The sequence below is a fragment of the Gymnoscopelus braueri genome (assembly GCF_963280865.1).
Source record: "Gymnoscopelus braueri genome assembly, chromosome: 12".
Lineage (NCBI taxonomy): Eukaryota > Metazoa > Chordata > Actinopteri > Myctophiformes > Myctophidae > Gymnoscopelus > Gymnoscopelus braueri.
In genome coordinates, this window is record NC_137614.1 from 19,468,646 (window position 1) to 19,479,687 (window position 11,042).

The 11,042-nt window shown below is 41.5% G+C and overlaps 1 protein-coding gene across 1 annotated transcript; it reads right to left on the reverse strand.

Moving 5' to 3' along the window:
• Positions 1 to 5,688: 5,688 nt before the first annotated feature.
• nsun5 (NOP2/Sun RNA methyltransferase 5) lies at positions 5,689 to 10,662 on the reverse strand. Its single transcript, XM_080443500.1, has 4 exons — positions 9,485 to 10,662; positions 8,671 to 8,878; positions 8,207 to 8,371; positions 5,689 to 7,833 (listed from the first exon to the last, which is right to left on the reverse strand). Exons 1-4 carry the CDS (start codon positions 10,407 to 10,409, stop codon positions 7,623 to 7,625), a joined length of 1,509 nt encoding a protein of 502 aa, XP_080299626.1. The 5' UTR covers positions 10,410 to 10,662; the 3' UTR covers positions 5,689 to 7,622.
• Between the last annotated feature and the right edge of the window lie 380 nt (positions 10,663 to 11,042).

Below are 11,042 nucleotides of genomic sequence, written 5' to 3' on the forward strand. Positions count from 1 at the left end.
GATGTGAAGTCCTCAAATATAGATTTGTGTATGTGACACTGCTGGTGGTCTGCCCTACAATGTCTGACCAGCTTTCCCATGCTCCAATCAGTCTGGCTGGAGGACAGGACACACACGCACGCAGAACAATCTCAGAACTGTCACACACACACACACACACACACACACACACACACACACACACACACACACACACACACACACACACACACACACACACACACACACACACACACACACACACACGTCCGTTTACCTAAAATAATAAACATTTATTTTCTCATTGCTCTATTTACCAGTAAACAGGATATGATGTAACTATCTCTTGTGCCATAGTAGTAGCAGAGATAGAGGGGGACATAGAGGGGGGGAAATAAGCACACTTTCAGACACAGATATGGATATACACGCATTGAAGAAACAGAATGCTTCTGAACGTTGATTAGTAATAAAATCAAAGTTCAAAATAATTCCTCTTTTACACATGCTAGTACTCTTGACAGGTGAGGGCCATGCGAAAACAAACAAACCACGCTACCTTTCAAAGACCACCAAAACATTAAAGCAAGTCTGAGATCAGCATGTAGTAACCAGCAACTACACCTGCACTCCAAGAACAAACACAGACACGCAGACACATACTCAGCAGCTGGCTAAACAACACACACACACTCAAACATTACACGCATGTGTATGCACGGGCGCTCTCACTCACACACACACACACACACACACACACACACACCCACCCCCCCCACACACACACACACACACACACACACACACACACACACACACACACACACACACACACACACAAGCACTAAAACCTTTTAGTCTCTTATTTATAACCTGGCCAACACATTAGTGAAGATCCCCTGGAGAACTGGAGATGGACAGTAGCAGCTGTCCTTAGAACAGTGCTACTGTGTGGAGGGCTCACATAGTGAGAATGACTGAGGGTAGTTGTTACCTTTTTACATTGCATTGTGTGTATGGGAAAAGTTGTGATATGGCTATCATTATTATCTATATTTTTCTGGGTAACAGTATGGGTACTTCTATACCCTTCTATTGGGAATATAACTTAAGAATTAAACATCTAAACTGTATTTCTATATAGGTTTCACTTTGTTTAAAGTTTACATTGTGTGTGTGTGTGTGTGTGTGTGTGTGTGTGTGTGTGTGTGTGTGTGTGTGTGTGTGTGTGTGTGTGTGTGTGTGTGTGTGTGTGTGTGTGTGTGTGTGTGTGTGTGTGTGTGTGTGTGTGTGTGTGTTTGTGTGAATGTGAATGTGCTTCTGTGTTTGTTTGTGTTCATGTGCATTCATCGGTCTATATATGGTTGTTTATGTGCATGTTCTTAGTGTGTTTATACACAAAACATCCAGTGTTAATTTAACTCTGAGACGACTCTCGAGTTATATTAAAATTGGATTTTACTGAGTGTACACATCCCTTTATATATCTATGTCATCACATCATCTGTCATAGGTTCATGTAACTGACCCCCTTGCATAGTAAATATGTTAACATTATCACCTTGTCCTTGGCCTCAGATTAAATGAATATCTGCTGATTAATAGATCCTTACTTAAGTAGCTTCACTTGAGAGACACTCAATCCCTGTGTTGACAAGTGCTTGATTTTTTTTTATAAATCAACTGCTATAAATCAGTGCTTCTAATAAATGATTATGCATTAGTTACATTGCAAATGTAACTAAATCCATCATGTTGCGACTTTTACCAATAGTGTGTGTGTGTGTGTGTGTGTGTGTGTGTGTGTGTGTGTGTGTGTGTGTGTGTGTGTGTGTGTGTGTGTGTGTGTGTGTGTGTGTGTGTGTGTGTGTGTGTGTGTGTGTGTGTGTGTGTGTGTGTGTGTGTTTGGCCTTTGACTATATATAACAACATATCTTGCAAATTCTTCATGAGGTTGAACTTGAGCTATGCAATTTGTGTGAAGTCTAACAATGCCTTCGCAGATATGATCTGAAATACATGTTATACATGTATCTGATACTCTTCTCTAAACAAAGATAATACGTATGTCTGTCATATTGTACTTGTCAGGCATGTACCTGATTGTGGGATGGGGAATGGCTACATGTGCCCTGTCTGTAGCCGGCAGTGATTTGTTTGTCTAGTGATAGAATGTTGGGTGTTTTAATGGACCACAACGCAAACAATCCTTTGCGTTGTTTTTATTCACATTGATGTTTTTTTTTATTTGTCAATAAAAATATCGCCTGAGCTCCTTGAATATTTGTGGGGATGACTGATTTATCCTGTGTACATCAATTAACCTGATGCAACAGGTGTTCAATTACACCTCGCTCTGAGTCCAATTACTTGGACCCAGGCCAGATATGACTGCTTAAATCAGCCATCCCCCATCCCACCTGATACTCTTCTCTAAACAGAGATAATACATACATAGGTCTGTCATACTGCACACGTCAGGCATGTATCTGTTACTCTTCCATAAACAAAGATAATATACTAGGTCTGTCGTATTGGATACATGTCAGGCATATATCTGTTACTCTTCTATAAACAGAGATAATATAGGTCTGTCATGCTGGATACATGTCAGGCATGTATGTGATACTCTTCCTCTGAGCGACATACAGTGAAGGTGCAGACAGAGGTGCTGTGTATTGCTCAATGATATTCTGATAGGTCATGTGACGTGGCACTTGATGGAAACGCCAGCTGTAATAGGGACCAAACCTGTGACCTTTCTGTTACTGGACAGTTTTAGCAGGCCACAGAACAACTGTCCAGCTGTTTGGAGTTCAGTGAGATCTGCTTTCTCATTTGAACACTGGAAAATGTCCGGGAAATCAGGTCGGGACACTGTCCGGTGTTGTCCTTTCACACATGTAGCATGCAACAGGAGAATGTCCGTTTCAGATGGGTTCACACATGAAGGTAAATACATTCTACTTTGCAATCATGAATATAATCAAGTGCTGGAAGCTCTGCTACTATATTATTGAAGAGGACAAATTATACATAGGCCTATTTGCAAATAAATACTGTAGCAAATACCCCAACAACTAAAGAGGACACATTAATAAATGTATATATTATTAGTATTATTATTATTATTATATTGTCCAGTGTTTGAAGGTTGCTGTATTGTTGCGCTTAAATTGTACCATAGAGGCAATGGCCATTTTCAAGTGTGACCAATGAGACTGTTCTATTCTACTCTTCTAAAGTTAACATAGGTCTGACATTATTATAATGAATATCAGTGAGATGCTTAATTTGAAAATAAGGCTGACATATGGATTCAGAGACAATGGGTGACTGAGCTTCTGACTGTGTTCCTAGTTTGGGGGTAGGTATACCAACAACAACACTGTGTTAAAACAAATACTACAGGCCTCAACATTTTTGTTTTATAATGCAAAATACATTAGGCTGTAAACGTGCAAAAGCATTTATTACTAATGATGGGACGTGACATCCATCACATTATAAAGTATGAGTAGGATATAGTTCTACGAAATGTTCATCTTTATTATGACTAGGCTACTAGAGGCAATATTTAGGGTTGAAGCTTACATCACCATGAGACAAGTCTACAACTCAGGGCTGTGCAAATATGATGCAAACCTCAAACAGCAAACATTTTACCATAGGCTCGAGTATCACATTTATAGACTAGAACAGGGGTCTTCAACAGGGGATCCGCCAAATCTTTGTGTGATAGGAACTTTTTTTTTTACACTAACTACTTGAACCCTAACATCCCTATTCTGAGAAGAACTTTAGCCAAAAATAGCAGATCTACAAGCACACAACGCCTCACAGAGCTTGTAGATCTTCTATTTTCTGTTTGGTGTAGAGGGAAAAAAAGAGCAGACCAAGCACAGAGTGAAAGGTCAAGTTAATTAAGTATTGAAGGTTTAAGTGAATACATGTCTGAAAATATAATTAACAATCTAATACACATTTACACAACACGAATTACAATGCTGTCAACACAATTTTATACAATATAAAGTAGTGGGGGGTCCCTGCTTCTCTCTCTCAGCTAAGAAGTCCTTGGCCTGAAAAACGTTGAAGACCCCTGGACTAGAACTTTATATTACTCAAAAACCTCAATACGAAATTAACAAGCGCTTACCTTTAGTGCGTCGCTCAAGTCGAAATAGCTAATAGGTCGTAGAGGTTGTCAGCAACAAACACCAGCATTCGTCTGCTGTAGTTTCTGGATATATAATGCTGCGTCGACAGGTAGACTTTGAAAGTCAGCGTCTTCTTCCTCATCAGCTGTTTCTACTCGGCGGGGTGTGAGACTGAGAGAGGTCTTCACGACTCTCCAGTCACGGCCGAATGACAGGTCCTCCTGTTGTTGGGGACGGGGGTCACCTACTGTGTCGCCCTCATGGTGCCATAGTGTCTCGTGTCTGGTCTGGTCTCTAATAGGCAGCGTGGCCACACAGCGGAGCTACGTACCGTAGCCTACTCTACGGGGAGCCCCCGTCTGTAGCCGGCAATTAAACACTAAGCTCGAATTACTCTGTTTACTCTAATTCTGTTGTATTGTTCCCTATTTCCATGCCACGACATAGCAGCTCGTCAAAATATAGTTGAACAAGAACAACAGAAAAAGTGGTGCCTGCCAATTCAATCAGTGCAATCATCACTCAATTAAAGCATCATGCCAGAGAGGGTTCGTTAAAGTGTATAGAGCCAGGCTACTACTTCCTGACAGAAAAAAACCCTGCCTAAATATGGTTTAGATTAGAAGGACATAGGCTACTGTATGATACCGGATATGATATGAGTGTGGGAATATTTGGCACAGCTCAATCCCTTATGCAATATTATTATTTTAATGATTTGTCTATGGTCACTCACTATACACCCACACTAGTCCCCTGAATAAATAAAATGGTGTGCATCTCAAATTAGTTCCCCCATCCCCACAAACAAAAAATAACCCAGTCTTGATACTGAATGAACATGGTCTTTCTCCCACTAACACTCTTTTTGCCCATTCTCAGTCTCTCCTTTTTGCCCATTTGATAAAATTGAAACTTATTTTTCTGTCCTAATCGTTTTTGCTAGGCTTGAAACAAATCTGATTGTTTTCCCTAATGTGTTATTGTAAGGCCCTGCATCATCAGCCAGTTAGTTACCCCAATATAGTATCATGATACATCACATTCCTCTGGTGTTTACAAGGGATCATCCTTTCTCATGGGAACAGAATAAAAAAAAACTCTGCATTATAATACATGAGACCAGCAAAGGAATTTCCTTTAGTGGTATTAATGATTTGTTAACCCTTTTAAATGAACTTTTTATTTCCTGTCACAGTATACAAAAATTAACATCGGTGGCCATGAAGTGTAAAGTGGTAAGTATACTCTGCATTTATTACAGTGTGACAATGATTGGGCTTCACGTTTGTAGGGAAATTTGATTTTAGGACGTCATCTTGGCTTCAAATGTGCCATGCATTTGTCTTTTTTGACAGTAGGGGTACATAGCTGTGATATCTCCATAATATTTGTCTCTCTCTTTCTGTCACCTTCTTCACTACTCAAAAATAGAGAAAAGCAGATCTAGGCCTACAACTACACAATGCGTTGTGATGTAACAGGTATATGGGCTATTTTTGCTATTTGTCATACAACAAAGTATATAAGACTTAAGTGGTTAAACCTGCCTAGGTGTAACTAGGATTTGGGGGGGGCAGTTGTTCCAAACACCACAACACAGGAACAATGGTGATATTGTGTTATCTACATTTATAGGCTATACTCTGCACATCAAATCACAGCAAGGTGGGAAAATTACACAGACGCTTTTAAGTCAAATGGTGGCTTATTTCCAGCCTTCCATTGCATCACTTCATATGATGGTTTTGGTTTTCAAATAACAGGTGTGTTCATGCGTACAGGAAAATGGCAGTGTTGTTGACTCTGACTCATCTTCTTCACCGGACCTCTAATTTCACATAATCCACAGACTATTTCCCACATCTTTGAAGTTTTTTGGCAAAGTTCCTTTTAATTGCATAGTTAAAAAATATCTCCTGTTTTCAGTTAAGAGGTTATGGTAACAGTGTGCATTGGCTGCAGCTAAATAGAGTTCAGTTGTGGAAATCACAGAAGCAAAATGTTCTACTCTTAAACAGATGAACAAGCAACAGTCCATCCGAGTTTAAACATTCCTACCATAAATGAGGGCAGATGTTTTGTAACAGAAATACACTATGACCAAAGTCAGTGAACAGACTGTGCCTTTCTAGTGTTTCTATTAATGAATGCCCTACTGGATAATAACCACCTAAACCCTATACGTTGATGCCTGGGTTCTCGCAGGGGTCTATAATCCTTGGTTCCCTCCTTTTTTCCCTCTACACCAAATCTCTTCATTTAAAATAGCCGATCTAAGGTCACGATGTGACGCGCTGAGCCCAGAATAGGGACGGTAGGGTTCGTGTGGTTAATGCTACAGCTACAATGACAGTCTAGACTCTAGACAATTGTGCGCAGCCAATTTTGTGGCAACAGTTTGAGGAAGGCTGTTCGTTTCCTGTTCCAGAATACATGCTTTGGTTTGTTGATATGAGTGAGGAAGAACTTGACTGGTCTGCACAGAGCCCGACTTAACCATACCAAAAAACCTTTGGAATGAATCAAGCCAAATGCAAACCAGGCCTAATTGCACACCATCAGTGTCTGACCTCATCATGGTCTTGTGGCTAAATAGAAACAAATCATAGAAATTGACATGGAGTTGATCCCACCTTTGCAAACATTCTCCTTTATTCTGGGATGGCTTTTCAGCAGTAACATGGAACTTTGCTTGCTTCCATTTAGCCACAAGAGCATTAGTGAAGTCAGACACTTAATGTTGGGCGATGAAGCCTGGCCCAGTCTCAGGCCTACAGTAGAAACGGTGTTCACTGACATTTGTTAATATAGTGTATTTTTAAACACATGTGTCACGATAGTGTATTTTTAAACACGTGTGATAGTGTATTTTTAAACACATGTGTTAAAACAGCTCAATCCCATCTACTTTCAACCACTAGAGGGAGCTAATGTCCACAATCTGCAGCAAGCTGTAATTGAAGCTCTGCTTTCTAAACAGACAGACATATTTAATCTAAACAACAGTCAATAGTTAATTTGTTGGATTATGCAATTACCCCCATTGTCCAGTATAGCCAAATGCTACACATAACTACTCTGTCTTTCTCTATCACAAATACTTGCATACATGGCATGCATTATATTTCGCTGTGACACATGCACATACGTGTGACCGCAATCTAAGCTCCCAGGGATATACCACATTTATGAAGGATCTTGGGAGATGTTTGTGCTTGTGGTTGTGGTGGACGAGACTGTGGTGAGGGTGGGAAAGGCACCACTACTGTATAGTGCATTTCAAAAGATATGGATTACACCTCTTTAGTATTGTTGCGTACTTTATCACTCATATACCGTATATAACACATTTAGATTGTATCTTAGGCAGAGCAATGATGTTACAGAGAAAATACTATGAAAATACACAAACACACACTCCTGCAAGCAATACTCTCTTTCAGACCAGACATCAAGACAGTCATTTGAAAAACATCCCTTTCACTCCACTATGGCCGTTTTCTTCTTCTTCTTCCTTTTCCTCTTCTTCTTCTTGGTTACCATGGTGTCAGTGTGTCCTTCTACAGATGCAGACTGGTCCTCTGTCCCCTCCATTTCCTCATCACTAATGCTGGGCTCCTCTGTGGCTGCTGTCACCGTCTTCTCCTCAATGTCAGATGTAATATCAACTGTCAGTTCTGGGCTGGGGTTTCTGCCAAGAAAGGATATATCAGTCATATCAATATGGATTGTGTAAAAATCACTTCACAATATCAGTTTAAGTGTTATTCACTTATTTGGATGGATTTGACATTTAAATTGTCTGTGACTCTTACTGGGTAAGAGTCACAAACATCATATTCATGAAACCAATTCAAAAATCATTGAATGTTTTGAATGGCAAATTTCTTTGTCAACAGTGATGTAATTATGATTAATTTATCAGAGTAATTTTCTGCTTTGTAAAGAAATGTAGTTACTTAATTTTGTACAACTTTTCCTAATATATATTTTTTATCACACTTAAGGCTTTTAGCACGTACACAGAGCAGAGGATATAATAAGAGGAATGTTCTTATACTTACATTATTTCAATGAGTTGCTCCTGATTTTGAATCTCTTCTTTGCTGCGTCTTGCAAACAGAGCGACAAAGAAACCATGGGTGCGGGTCTTGGAGGTAGAGGCACGCAGACACTGTTTGAGAGGCTCCAGGCCACGCTCTGGCCACTGTGGCAGCACAGGAACCAACCTGCAGAAACACAATGGACACATTCAGGTCCTGGAAAAGCTAAGCTGTTGCTGTCATTGTTATAGGTAATACTGTAGCATAGAGGGTACAGAAGTAGGCTTGAAAACAAGAGGTATAGACACACAGAAATTAAATATGATCTCCAGTAATGACCTAGCTAATGCACCAAGGCTGTACAGTATATGATATCTTGCAAGATAGAAAAATAAGAAAATACAGTCTAAGCAGATCACTGCCTCTTGAGAAAGTGTCTGTCATGGTATGTTGTGTCAATGTTAATGTGTGTGTCTGTCTTCTACCTGAAGCCTGGATTCTTTTGCAGACATTCAGCAACAACCTCCTCATTCTCCTGGGTGTGGATGGAGCAGGTGGAATAGACTAGGCGCTGCACACTGGGAAATCTCATGGCGTGATTGAGACAGTGCTTCTGAAAGGATGCCAGAGAAGCCAGACGTTTCTGTTCCTTCTTCTGGTCAGAGGAGTTATCACCTGATAGACACACCATGCCTGGGAAAAAAAAAAAATGTAATCACGTTGTGTTCCTACATGCTTTGTCTGCAAATAATGGGGGAAAACATGGGTAAATATAAGCATTCATGTTTGTGCACAACATGCACACATAGAAGGTGGCAGGCTGACTATTCCCCCCCCCCCCCCCTCCTTTTTTCTCTCAATTTAATCGTTTCCAATTCTCAGATTTCCCGTCTCGTGTAGTCTCTGTCACTGCTATCCCCTACAGTTGGTCTTGGGGAGGCGGGTGAACCACCAACCACTTGTGTTCTCCGATACAAACAAAAAATCGACAGCCATTTATTTTCACCCGACAGTGAGGAGTTTCACCAGGAGGATGTAGCGCAACCCTGTGGAGGAACGCGCTATTCCTCTCAGTTCTGCACCCTGCTGAACAGGCACCCTGACTGCAGTGGTAGCTCAACCTGTGGCAAGCAACAGTTGTTTCCATGGGAACAAGTGGAAAGCTTCCTTAGAACACGAGAGAGAGAGAGAGAGAGAGAGAGAGAGAGAGAGAGAGAGAGAGAGAGAGAGAGAGAGAGCAAAAACAAGAGACAATGGGGAGATAATAGGTAGGATAGATGAGTTGAGAAAGACAGTTACCTGATCCACTGCAGGAGGGGTCCAGTAGAATATACTCCACATCTTTGTACAGAGGGCTATCAGGGTCTACCTTCAAGAAGTCTTGATGGGCCAGTTGTTGACATGTGACCCCAGCACGTAGCAGGAGAGTGGACATGGTCGACATACGCTTGGCGTCCAGATCAAAGGCAAACAGCTTCCCCTTGTTATGCATGATGGCCGCCAGGTGGCTGGTTTTGTTGCCAGGAGCAGCACACGCATCGATAACATGGCAACCTGGACGAGGGTTGAGGAGAAAGGCAGGGAGGCAGCTGGCTTTGTCTTGTAGGATAAAGTGACCAGCCGTGTACAGGAAGTGGTCGTGGAAGTGCGTCTTGGGTGAGAAGACCAGCACATCCGAGAGGTGCATATCCTTCACAAAATGTTTATCTTTGAGGATCAAATCAGCCATCCTGTTGGCCTGTCCCAAGTAGTTGAAACCTTCCCTTTTCAGGTAGTCAATGGCATCATCTACCGTCGTCTTCAGGGTGTTCACACGTACGTACCTCGGCAGCTGGTCCCCTGGAGACTGCTGGACACCGGCGGGGAGCAGGTCTTGGTTCCTGCTGACCTTATGTTTTATCTTCATGCGGGCCAGTTCTGCCTCGAGTCGGCAACGATGCTTCATCATCACCACTTTCCAGGATCCGCCACACTTCAGCCCTTTGCCGATCAGCAGGTCGTGCACCAGCACCTTGGCCACATGCATTCTGAGTTTAGTTTGTTTTAGCAGCTTGCTGGACTCGATGATCTCCTCCAAAACGGATGAATATTTTTGAGTCTCGTTTACCAAGGCGAAGAGCTGCTTGACGTTCTGAAACTTGCTTTCGTAAACTAAGGTTTTCACCGCGCCCCGTTTCGCCTCCACTTTCTCCAGAATGTCAGCAGCTTTCATGTACAGTGCCATGGTTCTCAAACGAGTTTTACAGCTATAAAAACGTTACACCGCTGGAAGTAATGTCTGGAAACGAAACAGATAGCTTACCAGCTAACGTTACCTTTATGTCTGCCACATATAGCGCCTGCTTCAACCATTTAACAACTTACTATGCTTCCATGTATATCCATTTCTGGCTGTGGGAAACTTTATCTTTTTTTCTTTATAGATCTTATAACTCCAATTAAATCACATTTGTCTAAAGAGGATGGCTCGTGCATGATTCACAACACATGGCAGAGGAAGGAACGGGTCGGGTCATGACACCGGAAGAAAATCACAAGTGGAGGCGTGTCTGGTGTGACGTCATTCTTAAGCAACCAATTGAGACTAACCTTGCGTCGCGTCACACCACACACACACACACACACACACACACACACACACACACACACACACACACACACACACACACACACACACACACACACACACACACACACACACACACACACACACACACACACATTTTCGGAGAGTCACAGAACAAAGAGGACAATGAAACAATGTAGAAAAACATAGCTTTATAATTTTTTCAGCTAGAAAAAAACAAATACAAAACTATTTTGCAGTGAAGGTGCTTACATTTTATGCTGAACATTT

What these genes read in the sequence shown, in the direction of transcription:
- nsun5 (XM_080443500.1), bottom strand. Translation starts at nt 10,409, where the DNA reads ATGGCACTGTACATGAAAGCTGCTGACATTCTGGAGAAAGTGGAGGCG. An exon ending in CCCCTCCTGCAGTGGATCAG is followed by an intron (nt 8,879 to 9,484) that starts GTAACTGTCTTT and finishes TTTTTTTCCCAG; the next exon opens with GCATGGTGTGTCTATCAGGT. An exon ending in GAGCAACTCATTGAAATAAT is followed by an intron (nt 7,834 to 8,206) that starts GTAAGTATAAGA and finishes CTTTCTTGGCAG; the next exon opens with AAACCCCAGCCCAGAACTGA.